General features: G+C 43.0%; 1 protein-coding gene across 2 annotated transcripts in view; it reads left to right on the top strand.

Moving 5' to 3' along the window:
- The window catches only part of ILDR1 (immunoglobulin like domain containing receptor 1), a 32679-nt gene that overhangs the window by 3279 nt on the left and 13346 nt on the right, over positions 1-16054 (top strand). For both annotated transcript variants that reach the window (XM_080654361.1, XM_080654360.1), the window contains exons 2-3: positions 10624-10794; positions 12104-12253. In XM_080654361.1, the coding sequence (XP_080510487.1) occupies positions 10624-10794; positions 12104-12253 (321 nt within the window). The remainder of the gene's footprint in view (positions 1-10623; positions 10795-12103; positions 12254-16054) is intronic.

The raw sequence follows: 16054 nt of genomic DNA, 5'->3' as shown, positions 1-16054 counted from the left end.
GTCAAGGAGTCATGGGAAGTTAGCCTAGGCCCTGTGCTCTGAGTTGTGGGGAGATCAGTTGTCACACCTTTTTTTTTTTTTTACAAAGAAATAAATTTTTATCACATGAGTAATACTTGCTTCTTAACACACAACATTAAGATGAAGCTAAAGTAAGTACCTGCAGTCCTTCGTATTACTGGCTGACAAGCTCTGGTTATGTTCACCCAACCTCCAAGTTTATTCCTGGAATGAAAGTTCACCCCCAAATTCTAAAAAGGTGTGTCATTTGTGCTTTTGTGAAAACCTTTTAAGATCTTAGAATGGTGTTAACTTATAGATCCATACAGCTATCAGCATGTAATACTATTCTTTGGGAAATCAGACCGCTGAATCCTAAGGGACAAGATTCTTAGCATCTAGAACTCAGAATTTTTACTCAGCGGTGTGAATGAAGGTTAGGATCCTACTGAAGACTTAATGACATCTTGATCCCTGATGTAGTCAATAGAGAAAGTGGAGCTTCTCAGGGTGAGGAGCCTGTGGGAGGTGGGTGGGAGGCTGCCTACTTGGCAGCTCCCTTGCCCCTTCCCCCCCCCCCGCCTTTGGCCCCCTGAAATACCTCCCCAGAGTCCCAGGAGTTTGCTGAACATAAATAGAAGTCACTCACTCCCAGTCCCTGCTTTCCCCTCCTGGCCAGTTTTACAGATGGGGAAACCTTTGTTCAGGGAAGACACCCACCTCAGGTTGACACAATGGAGTTAACTTGAGAACTGAGATCAGAACTCGGGCACCCTCACTTAGTCCATGGCCCTTTCATCTGTTTCATGCCATGGTGTAGGCTTGTTTTGTTTCATTAAATCCTAGAATGTAGGTATAGAAATAGATTGTCTCCTAGATGTCGAATTAAATGCTACTTATTGAATATTTTAGAATGAGATGCCAGGTAATTGATGCATCGTCTGCCTGGGTTTTTTAGCCTAATACTTTACTTCCTTATTTGACATCCTTGGGGGAGAAATAAGATTGTGTGTTTTAAGAATTGGGAAGGCTCTGATCATGTCATCTTTCTCTAGTCCTTATTTCTATATCTTCTGATGTGTAAATCTTAGGACAAGGTAAGGTCAGAGGAAAGCACTTTTGATGTTTTTTTAATTTCCCAAATCCAGTTAATCACCAGGTTCTGTTGCTTAATCCCAGGATCTACCCTTTTTCTATTCCAGGTGACAAACCTCGAATTAGTGTACTTTAAACATCTTAAAGTTACTTGCCTCTAAAGCTACTACCTCTCTGACTATCCCAATGATAACTTACCTGGGTTAATCTTTCCTACCTTCACTTTAATCCTCCAAGAACCTCCACTAGATCCCCATAGCTTGTAAGAGTGGGTTAAAGTTCTTTATGTGGAATTCAAGGCCTACTCATTCTTGCCTCACTAACTTGGGCAGCCCTTGTCCCACTGACACGGCATGCTCTTGTATCCCCTCTTCCCTTCTTCTGTGCTTTTTATTTGGCCATACTACACATGGTTAACTTTAACCAGTTAACTGCCACGATATTTTGAATGTAATTAAAAAAGGTCCGTTGCTTGCGTTTATAGACGCTTATGGCGTACAAATGGTTAACCATTTATTTTCTGTACTTTTAGAGCACTTAAAATTTGCTCCAAGCAGTTTGGCCTGTCTCATATGAATTTATTGGTTCTTTTACTCAGCAAATGTTTAATGCATAACATTGTAGTGGAATGAGATGCTGAGTTATTAACCAATAGGCAGGCTGGCAAACAAAAGCAGACATGGCCCTGGCCCCATGGTGCTTAAAGTCTAAAGGAAATATGAGCAAATATAGAAATACAACTATGACAGGAACCATGAGAAAGATGTATAGGGTACCACAACAACATATGATAGATGGATTTCGCTCATTCAGGAGGTCCTCCCTGAAGAAGTGATACTTGAATTGAAAACTGAGGAATCATCATTTCAAACTAAAGAAATAGCATGTGCAAGACTGCTAGATAGGATCGCAGTGAGTATGAGGGGAGAGGAGAATGTTAACATGAGTGGAGGAAGTCACAGGGTGTATGGTGGAAATGGAGCATGGTAGGAAGCTTTGTGTTTATCCTAATAACAGTAGACAGCTTTTGGAGATTTTTTAAAGAGAAGGCATTGGGAGACTGACAGCAGTGTGGAATCCACATGGCTGAGAACCAGAGTATGAGCAGATACCAGGAAAGCTGAGGCAGTATCCTGGCCAGAAGTGATGGTAACTCATACTAGGGTGGGAGTGAGGATGGACAGAGAGATTCCAGAAATACTTAAGAGATATATACACCCAATTTGATAATAGATTGTATAGGGAGAGTGAGGGAGAAGGATGTCAAGGACGATTCCTTGTTTTCAGTGTTGCCCATCACTAAGATGGGAAACATTAAAGAGGCCTGGGTTAGTATGGAAGGATGATGATTTACATTTGGGGCTTCATTTAGACTTTTAAACAACCAAGAAGACCTAGCAGGAGTATTTGGATCCATGTGCCTGTCTTGTCCCTTTTGGTACAATAGTAGGATTTGATATTCAAAGCTCTACCAGTATCAGTTTCTGAACAACGCTATAAAGCTTAACCATGAAGTATCTTGTTTAGTTGTTTACTTGTTTATTGACTCTCCCATCTAATAGTGCAAAAGCATTGTTTCCCTTATTTGCAACTGTACACCCCTCATCTGGAATGGCGCGAGGCTCATAGTAGGTCTCCAATAAATTATGTGAATGAGTGACCTCTGAAGGCCCAGGGCACATAAAAATTTGTCATTCTGAGACCCAAATTTGCATATGCTAAGAGATTAGCATGTGGGGACATGGATGAGTCACTAATCTGATTGACATACTTTGGGAAACTCCGAGCATCTGCCTCTTAACCAGGTTTTGTCTTCTACCCCTAAAGGAATACCAAGTTCAAACCACCTAAGTGGCTATTTTTTCACCTGGTAGTTTATCAAAAATTTTAAAAGATTGATTATGTTCCCCTATTGGAAAGATTGTGGTGAAACATGGGACTGTCACATTGTTGATGGGAATATGAACTTCTTCCCTGAAGTTTCTATTCTACATAATAAAAGCCTAATATGCAAATTGACCTACTGGAGGAATGACCGGTGGAATGACCAGTGGAACGAACAGTTGCTATGATGCCCACTGACCACAGGGGGCAGATGCTCAATGCGGCGCAAGGCCAGTCAAGGCGGGTGCCAGCGGGGGCCCCTGATCGCCTGCCAGGCCTAGGGACTCTACCTGTGCACGAATTTCGTGCACCGGGCCTCTAGTTTAAATATAAAGCCTTCTTTCCTTTGACCCAGCAATCTCACTTTAAGAAATATATCCTACTGGAAGGCATGCATGTGAAGAGATATTTTATATAAAGACATTCATTTTAACAATTCATGTCAGCATTGTTTGTAATAGTGATAAATCAGAAGCAACCCAAATGCCCATTATTAGGAAAATGGGTAAGTAAATATGGTTCATCCACGTAGTGAATTTTTAGGTAGCCACTAAGACAATTAGATCTACAAAATAATCAAATCTATAGAATATAATGATATACCATTAGTTTGAAGAAAAAAACAAAGTTGTTTATGATTAATTTTTTAAAGAGCAGCATAGGAAAAGATGTGGAGGGATACACACCAAATTATCAACAGTGGTACCTCTGGAGAGTGGAATGCATGGCAAGCAAACAGGAACTTTTTACGTTATACCCTTCTTAATTTTTTGAAATTTCTTATTATTTTAAATTACAAAAAAGTAAAAAGCGGTTTTATACAAAATGGTTAAAATAAAATTGTGAATGTGCCTTAAATATGGGAATATCCCTTAAAGGTTAAACCTCCACCATTAGAAAAACTTATCCAGAAGGCATCTGATACACTGGAAACAGTCTAGGCCTTGGAATTTTAGAGGTATAAATTTAAATCTAGCTTGCTGCTTTCTAGCCACATGACCTTAAACCAGTTACTTAAGCTCCCTGTGGATTTTCCTCACCTATGAAATTGAGATAAAAATAGAACTTATCTCATGGGATTTTTGCAAAAGTTAAATGAGATACTGTATATTAAGCATCCAGTACTATGTCTAACAGCATGTAAGTGCTCAATGTATGTCAGTTTCCTCCCCAGGGTAGCCACATGCTTAGTGCCCAGCACTGTTGAGTAGCACAGGCCAGAGCTTTGTTAAAGATGTAATATGTAGACATAATTCCTCCCTCACCCCAACTCTCTCCTAACTCTCTGGATCCCTTACTTCTTGTCTGTACTCATTGCCAGTCCCTCTTCCCTTTTATTCGTCTCATATTTGCACTGTTATCTAAGGAAATGTAATAAGTACCGATGGCAAATATACTTGGGGAGATAGCTTGCTCAGAGATAAACTCTGATAGGATTAGACCTGTGTACTTTTTGTTAACATGCTTACTGGAGCAGAGGTGCCTGGGTATCTGAAAAACACTCAGGATTCAAGACCTTCTGTCAGCATCAGCAGCAGGCTACTGCCCTTGCCAGGAAAGACCATGTTCTCCCCTCCACCCCAGCCCCCAGTCCCCAGCTACCATCCCCTTTTAAGCATGACCCTTCATGTGGAAAGGAGGGAAATGCCATCTAGTATTCTGAAAACAGTTCTTAGTTAGAGAGAGATAAATCTTTGCACCTATTTCCCTATGCTGTATGGATAATATGTTCTAGAAACTGTAAAACATCTTGCCCAATGTGATTGTTGACAGGGAAGACAATGAAAAAATAAATGTACAGAGATATGCATATATTTGGGAACACATGGCATTTAGTTGTAAAGATACTCTTCTTTTTTGGTATGTTTTTCTTCCACTTTAATGTCAGATGGTAGTCCCCACTCTGCACAGCGTCGTAGTCTTGGAAAGTACCTCATGGCGGGAAACAGAGAATCCCCTTCCCTTTCCCTCCTTCCCATGAGCTCTGGTATCTCATCTGAAGTTACCTTTCCACTCTTAAATGACAGGTCTCCCTCCCTTCCTCTTTCTCAGAAGACGTAAATTGTGAACTTGTGAATGGGTTTGCCAGAATACAAAGCAACACAGCTTTAAAAGCTTCTAATGCACTAACTCATTTTGCAAAAAGAAGATAGTAGTGATCCTTTACATTTATATCATTTTAATTCTTTCAAAATGCTTTTACATGATTGTCTCAGTTGATCTCAGTATTTTAAGGCAGGCAAGATACATACAAATGATACAAATGACAGCTCATCTTTGTTGAGTGCCTAGGATGTGCCAGGCTCTTTCCTATATGATGGACATTTATCTCATTTAATCCTCACTACAACCCTTTATTTAGGTAAGTATTAGTATCATTCCAATTTTGCATGTAAAGAAACAACTGGAGTTTGGAAATAACTTATCAGGTCTTTTAACTGGTGGGAAGTGAAGGTAGAATCTGAACTCAGAAAGTCAGTCTCTAGAATTAATGTTTTCAAGGGAAAAATGAAAAAAAGAAAGCTAAGAAATTAGGTGGCAATGAATTGGGGATAAAGAGATGCCACAGGATGAAGTAAATCCTCCTATATAATAAAAGGCTAATATGCAAATCCACCAAACGGCAGAAAAACCGGTCACTATGACGTGCACTGACACCAGGGGGCAGAGGCTCAATGCAGGAGCTGCCCCCTGGTGGTCGGTGCACTCCCATACGGGGAGCACCACTCATCCAGAAGCTGGGCTTACCACTGGTGAGCCTCTCTTCTCCCACCTCCACGGCAGCACTTAGGATGTCTGACTGCCGGCTAAGGCCTGCTTCCCATGGGGACTGGCCTAAGCCATCAGTCAGACATCCCCCAAGGGCTCCCGGACTGCAAGAGGGCGCAGGCCAGGCTGAGGGACAACCCCCCCACCACCAGTGCACAGTTTTCATGCACCGGGCCTCTAGTTTAAGAATAAAAATACAACTTACGAATTTGAAAACTTGTAGAACTAAGTTTAAAAGAGCAGTGATGCAATCTCTAAACACAGCATTTATCTTTTTTAATTTGTTCATATTTTCAACCCTGATTTTGCTGCTTTTGGCCTCTTCTTGAAAACCTTATCCGCTTAGTAGTGTGTGTGCCCAATGTGGTTAGTTTTATAGAGAAGTTACAAGCTAAAGGGAAACAAAGATGGGAGATTTTTGCCTTTGAGATGAACTTGCTACTTCCTTTGTCTTTTTCTCAATCTGAAAAATCCTCCTGCTTTTAGAGAATCCAGTACCTGACTTCCTTTTACTTGGAAGGTTAAACTTGCCTGCTTGGGAAAGAGTGGATTAAAATAAATAAATACAAAGATTGGGTTTTGTTGTAAGCAAGCCCCAAATTCAAATCCTGAAGCTGAGAGGGCTTGGGTTATTGTCTAAACTTTTGCCCACAAAGATGAGCAGGGATGATCCCACCTTAGGGGGTTTGTGAGGATTAGAGACAATATATGTACATGGCCCAGCATACAGTAGATGTAGAGAAACAACTGAGAAGAAGGAAGAAGGTTTTGCTTGTTGCTCATTTACCCTTTATCCTGGGATCCTTCCCTACTTTCCATGTGAGGGTTGTGGGGGCACGTGGGGAGGGGTGGTATTCTGAGAGCTGTGCAGGATGCTATGGGGTTAGCAAACCCTCGTTGGGACTATGAGTGAGCTCAGTGTGGTCAACATATCTGGGAACCTGGAATATTTTAAGGCTCAATATTCACATAAGGGATGAAATTGAAGAGAGGATAAAAGGCAGAACAGCCAGTGTTGACGTTGGTAAAGGTGAGTTCTCTGACCCCAGGTGTGCTTTGCCCATAATAAGGGCATTCATGGAAGGGGAGCTGAATGAGGATTTGATAATGAAGGTGCTCCCCTTGTCCCTACTCTCCTGACTCAGAGTGTCAGATTCAGCAATCCAAAAAGCTACTACAGAGCAACTTCTGGCCCCACCAAACTCCCTCCTCTGACTCCCAGCAAGCCGGCCCTCCCTCCCCTGCAAATGTCCCACCTCTATACAAATAATGTTGAGTAGAGTCCTTTCCATAAACTGCTGTTTATGTTGATCACTGTTCAGCAAAATAAAGAACATGTAAGTTATTAATTACAGTATCAGAATGACAGTTGTCAAGTGTATATTAATTATTGCTCATGTAGCCTGGCCCCATGTTTTAGTTCTTTGCAAGCTAATGAATACCAAACACATTATTTTATTTATGGCCAGGCAGAGTGGCAAGAGCTGCTCAGGGGAAGGATCTTAAATCACATTCTCTTAGAAAATGAACGACCACAGACAAGTCACGTTTTCCAATTTCAGAGTTGCTGTGTATGACATGGACACAGCTCATCTCTTCCCAGGGATCATATTTATGTGTAAAAGAAAATATCTGAAAGTGCTATGCAAACCTAGGGTCATGTGTAGACTGCAAACCAGCGTCTTCTCCCTATTCCAATCCATGTGTGTTACTGTACCAAAGGAGCTAGTGTTGAAAAATTCATTGTCGGAATCTTACTTCAGTCCCTTCTGTTCATTCAGCTGTGCTGTTGGGCAAAAGCTCCAAAGTCTATTTCAGGTCAGTTCTGGGAAAGAAAAAAACACACACACAAAACAAAACAGGGTGAGGGTGGAAAAGCAAAAATAAAACAGCAGATAACGATAGAATTCATGTTAGGCATGAGATGTTGGTCACTGGCTCTTCTGTTGATTGTATTGATTTCCAGGAATCCTACTGGTAGATAGCAGCTATTTTCCCCCAACTATGGAAGGCTTGTTTTCAAAATGATGTTCTTTTTGCATTCACAGCTGAATAAGGAAGTCATCTTCCTGAAAACACCACTGTCACCCTATTACTCTTCTTCAGAAAAGCCTTCCGTGATTATCCGTTAACTAGACATTGGAGTGTGCTATAGACTTCACTCCATCTCCCCACCTTCTGGTCACCACACCAGCACCACCTTATTTATCCCCTCTGCCTCCCATAAAGCCAGAGATGCCAGCTAGGTTGGTTCCCTCCAGGTTCCCCAAGTAACTGCCCCTTCCTGCTAAGGGCCTGTGCTCATCTTCCATCCTGAAATGGTGAGTTTCTCTGCTCTCTCTTTCTCATGTGTCATCTTTATCCTATCAGAATCAGAGTCTTGAGTAAATCTCTTCCTTTGTGAAGGTTTCCCCAGCCAAAGGTCTCCCCTACACTTCTGCAGACCCTCTCTCCTGCTCAGCTGTCATGGCACATCCTCATTTACAGCCCAACTCGGGAGGTGACTCAGGTCATTTCTGGGGGGCCAGAGCCTGTTCTGAGCAGCATTCTGTTGCCTCTCCATGGATATGAGAAAAGCAGGTGTGGGTGCCCATCATAAGCCTCAACAGACTATCTTTTGTGGGCTGTGTCCAGAAGGTGAGGTGCAACCAATGGCTTTGGCCACTGAGAGAGGCCCACCTAGCTGCTCTGTAATGGGTGTCTATGTTTGTTTTGTTTGTGAGAGTAACTCAGTCAAAATAAAGGCAATTATACCTGAGAACTCCAGTTTGAAAGAGGGAAACTCATACACTGACACTAACATGGCAGTGTATGTGCCAGACACTGTGCCAAGCACCAGATGTGGATTATCTCATTGAATTCTTGCAGGGACCTGATGGTCGTACTATTATAATCTCCACTTATAGTTGAGGAAGCACAAACTGAGTGAGAGTAAATAACTTGTCCAATGTCTAAGTAGTAAAGTGATTTGAACCACATCATATCTGAGTCCAAAGCCTAGGTGGTTGCTGTTTTAAAATCTAGTCTACACCAGTGTTTCTCAAAGTATGATGCCCAGAGCAGTAGCATCAGTGTCTCCTGGAAATTTATTAGAAATGTAAGTCCCTGGGCCTCACCCAAGTCTTACTGAATCAGAAACTCCTGTTGACATCGGTCTGGGCTGTCACAAGTCTTCCAGGTGGTGTATGCTCAAGTTTGAGTACTCCCGCTCTACACTAACCCTCCTATGAGAAGATCCCCTATAACCCCGCCTAGAACACATACTGATATAGGAACATTACAACATATCAATTGTGTGTGGCCCTCTGACTGCCAGAGTCCCACCTGACATATCTGTGCCACCTGGTTCCTCATCAGGGCAGATCTGCAGTATGTGTATTGGGAAAGTAAGAGGAGAGAGTTTTTTTAAATTAAAAAAAAAAAGTGTGTTTAATTCCTTTAAGTCTTTCTTGATAAAATTTGGCACAGTCTGATTTGTTTCATTTGCTCTACGCTTATGTTGACCTGACCACTGGTTAATGTATTTCTGGTCATTTATTCCATTTTTTATTAAACAAACATTTGTTGGTTGCCAAGGAGGTGATAGGCACAATGTGAGGCACTTGTGTTTGAACAGTGAGTTAGAGACAAATCCAGTCGGCCTTCTCAGGGCCTACAGTAAACAGGCCATCACTAAGAAGTGTGAAAAAGTGCTCCTTATGGTAAGACGAGGCACTTGGGGAAAACAGAGGGAGGCCCCTCTCCCAGATTTGTAGTCAGGGAAGGCTTCTTGAAGTGAGGGTGTAGTTAAAGACCTAAGGAATAAATAGTAATTAGTCTAGTGAAGGGAGTGGAATGGGGGCCAATGATATGGAAGAGTGCTGCAGCTGCAAGATCCACATGGAGGAAGACTGCTGAAGTCGGCAATCCTAGCATGGCCAAAACTCTGAATGTAAGGTATGGCGTGAAGGGAGATGAGGCAGGAGAGAAAGGCTGCAAACAGACATGACCAGCCTTAGAGGCCTTGTAGAGATTGAAATTTATGCTTAGGGGAATGAAGAGAAAATGATGTGAAGAAAATATATATTAGCAAGTTCACTCCAGTACAAATGTGGGCTTATCCTGGATAATAAAGAGGTAATATGCAAATTAACCCTCACACCCTCACAAGATGGCTGCCTATGACCAGGCCGGCAGGGGGGTTAGGGAGGGATGACCAAACGACTGAACAAGCAGGCTGTGTGGGGCGACCAGTCCAGTTGGGGACAAACAGGCTAGCAGGGGGGTGCACTTGGGGCGACCAGGCTGGCCAGGGGGGCAGTAAGGGGTGACCAAGCTGCCAAAGTGGGGGGGGCAGTTAGGAGCAACCAGGCTGGCAAGGGGGGCAGTTAGGGGCAACCAGGCAGGCAGGCAGGTGAGCGATTAGGAGCCAGCAGTCCAGGATTGTGAGAGGGATGTCCAACTGCCGGTTTAGGCCTGATTCCTGGAATTGGGCCTAAACCAGCAGTCAGACATCCCCTGAGGGATCCTGGATTGGAGAGGATGCAGGCAGGGCTGAGGGGACCCCCCCCCCTCGTGCACGAATTTCGTGCACCGGGCCTCTAGTTTTAATATAATTTCTTTATTATAGTTGTATGTATTATTACTATCGATGGACCATGAGCTCCTTGGGAGTTGTCCTTGATCTTTTTCTTCGCCATCTTCCCTTTTGTCTGTGCAGTATCCACCCCACATTTTCCCCAGGCCAAGTAAGAACTCAGACTCCACCTGTGAGCTCCCAACCAGTCAGGCAGTGTGGTGGTTCATTTGCATTGCTTTTATTACCCACCAACCAAAGTAGGTCACCTTCCAGAGATCTGGTCTACCTTCAGCATTGTCTCCTGCTCTTGGCTGCAGGGTGTCTGTCCTTGTTGGTGACCGTCCAGCACACAGAGCGCTATGTCACCCTGTTTGCCTCTGTCGTCCTCAAATGTGACTACACCACCTCTGCCCAGCTCCAGGACGTGGTAGTGACGTGGCGCTTCAAGTCCTTCTGCAAGGACCCCATCTTTGACTACTACTCTGCGTGTGAGTGTCCTCCCTCTCTGGCTCTGCTAGGGTCCCTTTGTGAAGTATTGCCATTAGGATGTAGGTAAGAATGATTTAGGATCACAAATCCTCATAAGTGAAAAGCCATAGAGATCACTTAATCCAGCCCCCTCATTTTATAGATAAACTGAGCCAAAGCAGATGGAGTAACTAATTGAAGGTCACATACTATTTTATTTATTTTGAAATGTATGTCCCACCTTGTTCTAAAAAGATTTGAGGCAGCTCAGACATTAAGTAAAAGGCAGAGCAAATTCTGCCTCCTAGTCTGTGCCAGCACGTTGAGATGTGGATGCAGATTTGCCTCTCATCACCCTAGTCTTAGAATGCTGACAAGAAAACTCTTGCACCCCCGGGATGCATGAGGAAGGGTCATTTGTGAACTTGTGCCCACTGCCAAGTTTGATTCTACAGCCAGCCTTCCTGGTGGACAGTCACTCCCCTGCTGACTAAACAGTGATATGGAGCTCACTGCCCCCAGAGATGTTGTTTGACATCTCTGAGATACACAATTCCCCTATGTTTAGCCATATTTGACCTCTTAAGTAACAATTGGTTCTGCTGTCTGGAACCAAAGCTCTTCCTAGCTACCCACCTCTGCCTCTCTCAAGGAACAAAAGGAACCCAGATATCCACTGTCAGCCTGGGATAATTAACCTTGTAGAAATTTTGGGAACAGAAGCAGACACCCTATTCGAAGGAAGCGGATGAACTCCCTGAGATGAAAGGATGGGGAGACATCAGCTTTACCTCTTTTAGTCCTACAAATGTCAATATGAACCCCAAAACCTGTCTTAGTCACCCATGGAGACTGATGCTGTCCCCAAAAGACCCCCCTCTCTAAATTCAGGTATAGTTTCCTTGCCGGGGGGGGGGGGTACTCTTAAAATGCCTGGGTTTAGTGGGGAGGTAGGTGAGACTAGGATAGTGGGCATTTGCCCCAGCAGATTTAACAGCTTTCAAACTTTGTATTGTAAGGGCAGGTGTATTTTAAGGAAGCAGAGTCTGGGGCCACTAAAAATGAGACACAGGAAGATGGGATGGGAGTCATCCAGGACTTGATGGCCTATTGGGGGGATTCTGGACTCTCGGGCTCAAAGTGTGGTTCTTTGGTATCACTTGGGAGCTCTTTAGAAAAGCAGAATCTCTGCTTCTCACCCCAGACCCACAGAATCAGAATCTTTATGCTAACAAGATGCCCCGGGGACACAGAGGTTCATAGTGAGGGCACCTTTCTTCCTGGGAATTCCCCATTGCTGTGTGACTTAGGTGTGTCCTCTCTCCTCAGCATACCAGGCAGCTTTATCCCTGGGCCAGGACCCTTCCAATGACTGCAATGACAGCCAGCGGGAGGTCCGCATCGTGGCCCAGAGGCGGGGGCAGAATGAGCCTGTGCTGGGGGCGGATTACCGGCAGCGCAAGATCACCATCCAGAACCGTGAGTGAGGGTGCAGAGGTGCAGACACCAGGCTGAGTCATTGTGGGGATTTCCCTTTTTCTCTGCTGCCTGATGATCTACTTGGTCCCTGCCCTTGTTTGGGGAAAATGCCAGCTATACTAGTACAGAATGTGCCATGACACTGGAAGTCACTTCCCTGGAAGTTGGTCTCTGGATGAGCTTTGGCTAACGGTGTAAGAGTGGATGGTTTCCTTTGTGTCCCTGAGATTAAGTGTGGACCAGGCTCCTTTGACCCTTCCACGAATTGTTCTCAGGGCCTGCTGGAACTCCAGGCTCCTGGGTTTCCCTCTGGCCGTGCCTTTGATACACATCTAAGGAAATAGAGCCTTCCAAGTAGATGCCCACCTTCAGACCAGCACCCTTCAGTGGTACAGAAAAGAACATTGGGCTTAGAATCCAAAACACCTGGCTGAGTGTCCCATTACTCCCACATGTTGGCTTAGTGACCGTGGCAGCTGTGTTCTCTAGCTTCTGTTGCCTCATCTGCAAGATGGGCATAATGGTCTCTGTCTTCCCACACTGAAGTGAATATCAAATGTGAGATGTGAGAGTTAGGCTTAAAGCGTATCTATTCTTTGTGGTGATTAGACTCAGGTGTGAGTTCACTTATAGGGTGTGTGAACTTGGGCAAGTCCCTTCAACTTTTTTAGCCTCGATTTCTATAAAGTGAAACTTGCCACAGTACCTGGGGAGTTGTCAGGATCAAGTGAGATGATATGTATAAAGCACTTAGCAACAGAAAGTGTGCAGTGAACTTTAGTTATGATCACTCAGCATTCTTTGGGATGGATGGGTTAGCACCCCACATTTCTATCTTGTAATCCAGGATTGGTGTGATGGGTTATTGGCACAATATTCAGAGCCTATTTCAATGAGCTTTGTGTACTGTGTTAAGTAAACATTTGCTGGTTAAAAAGAAAAAAATGGTGGGGGAAATACAACCAGCAGGCCACTCAGAATTCCTATAGCAACAATGTGAAGAAATCAGTTAATATTCTTTGACCATTTAAAGGTAGATAATTTAAAGGGAGCCAGTTTAACAATTGCTTCCACCTTTGTTTCTAATACTTTGGCTGTAAGACTTAGGTTTGATCCTTTGACATTCAACCTCTGATTCCCCCAAGCTGTGTTCCCGGCTTTAGGGCACAACTGTCCTTCTTTTCCCGTCATTAGGGGCATTCTCAAAGATTCAGGGTGGTTCCACTTTCTCCAGAGCTCGAAGAATTAGCTCTGATAAGTCTCTTTAATTAACAAGTCTCCTTTACAATTTTTGAAGGTCAAATGAAAGTCCCCAAAGGTGATAGTCCCTGCTTTTCTGTCTTTTTTTTTTTTTTTCTAATTTTGAGCAGTGCTGTCTGCTACCTCCATTCCCAACCAGCCACATTGGGTCAGACTCTGCTCTTTCTTACTCCCATGGGAAAGTGGCATTTCCCATTGGTTTTATTTCTACCTCCAAGCTTGTGACATCTGGAGCCTTGTTTTCTGATACTTTTATGCTCATTTCTGCATCATTTGTGGTGAACTGTCAAAACAGTTCTTGAATCATTTAAAATGCTAACATACTTGAATGCCCTCATTACTCTGACATCCCTAAAATAATCTTTATGTCTCTAATAAAAATTGGGGAAGATTTATAACACACATTAACCTCTGAGGGGGAATTTCCCCCAAAACATTTTCACCATTCTTCCAAGTCTGTGGTATAAGCTTGTTTCTAGGAAAGGTAGTGGGTTTGGAAAATCATAAGTAGGAAAAAATCATAGGGATTGACGTAGAAAGAGAAGGAAACAGAAGTCAAAGTTAGCTCCAGTAGTGGGTGACCTTACATTTTTGTTTCATTTCCTCAATAAATATTTCTTGACAAACATGTAAGAAAGAATTGCAGATATATAATGGTTTCTAGACTTATTGTGATCATTTCTTATGTATATAAATGTGGAATCACTATGTCATGCACCTGAAATTATTAGAATATTGTATGCCAATTATACTTTAATTAAAAAAAAAGAATTGTAGGAATGACTGTCAACTAAGCAGGAGCAAATCTGTAAAGTAAGGTCGTTAAGAATTTGAAGAAGTCCTCTGGCACTTACTGTGGCTAAAATAATGGGGTCTTGGAGGCTGCCCTGATGCCTCTGACTAGACTTTAAGTCCTTTTAGGACAGCGACGGGTCTTATTCCTTTCAGATCTCCCGCATTTCCTCTTGAAATCATTCACAGTGTCTAACATAGTGCTGGACCCACAAAAGGTCTTAGTGAGCCTGTGTTGCATTTGCTAATCTTGAACATCCCATTCATCTATCTTAGTGGGGGAGCACAGCACTTGGTGTTCATGATAACTAAAATTCTTTTTTTTTTTTTTTAGTAACATTTACTCTTAAAACAATGGCATTTCATCCTTGCTTATCCAGGTTTATCTCCTAACCTATTCCTTTAAGATCCAGAGATACCTGTTCACAGCTGGCAAGTGATCCAGGCTATGGCATTGTCTACCTCAGTGGTCGGCAAACTCATTAGTCAACAGAGCCAAATATCAACAGTACAACGATTGAAATTTCTTTTGAAAGCCAAATTTTTTAAACTTAAACTTCTTCTAAAGCCACTTCTTCAAAATAGACTCGCCCAGGCTGTGGTATTTTGTGGAAGAGCCACACTCAAGGGGCCAAAGAGCCGCATGTGGCTCGCAAGCCACAGTTTGCCGACCACTGGTCTACCTAGTTTGGAGAGGATATTAGAACTTGGTGGTTAAAAGCAGAGAGACAGGGTTTGAACCTACCTCTGGTAAGCATTAGCTCTCTGTTGTTAAGCCGGTTTCTCAGCCTCCTGGGAAAGGCTAAGGCCTGCTAAACCTCTCGGTTTCTTCATCTGAAATGCAGCTAGTAATAGTACCCACGTATCAGGATTACAGTTGTGAATATGCAAAAGCCCCAAATATTAGTGACTTAAACAATAGAGTTTATTTCTTCTCTTATATAAAGTTGAAAGTAGATGGTCCAGAACTATTGTAGTAGTGGCTCTCTTTCATTAAGTCCTCAGGGCCTCAAGCTCCTTCCAACCCACCAAGAATATCATCATCGTCCTCATAGTCCAAGATGGCAGCCATCATATTTGCTTTCCAGATAACAGAGTAGAAGAAGAAATAAAGAACAACCCTGGCCAGTGTGGGTTAGTGGTTAGAGTGTTGTCCCATGCACCAAAGGGTCATGAGTTTAGTGTCTGTTCAGGTTGTGGGTTCAATCCCCAGTCAAAGCGCATATGTGAGGCAATCGATCAATGTTTCTCTCTCCTTCTCCCTTACTCTCTCTCTACAATCAATGGAAAAAAAATATATCTTCAAGTAAGGATTTAAAAAAAAAAAGAGGAAATGAAGAACAAAAGGGTAAAGGTGTCCCCAGACTGTTTTTAAGAAAGTTCTTGAATTATCATGTAACACTTCTGCTTACACTCTATCCGCTCTGAGTCATATGTCCATGTCCGTCTGTAAGAGAGAATGAGAAATATTGACTTTATTCTGGATGGCTTCATACGTGACCAAAAATTTTATGACTATGAGAGAAAGGGAGAATAGACACTGGGAGACAAGTGGTAATCTCTACCTCACCCACTTGGAGAGTTGTGGGAATTAAATGAGGTGATATATACAAAATGCTTTCAAAATACCTCATAGGGCTCAGTGACTGGTCAGTTCTACCTCCATTTACTGTATGGAGAAAGAGGAAGATCTCAATAAAAGGAATTGAGGCCTTTCTCTGAACTATGAGAGGGCCCACTTAAGATGTG

The sequence above is a fragment of the Plecotus auritus genome (assembly GCF_963455305.1).
Source record: "Plecotus auritus genome assembly, chromosome: 2".
NCBI classification, from domain to species: domain Eukaryota; kingdom Metazoa; phylum Chordata; class Mammalia; order Chiroptera; family Vespertilionidae; genus Plecotus; species Plecotus auritus.
This window is presented reverse-complemented; position numbering and strand designations above follow the sequence as displayed.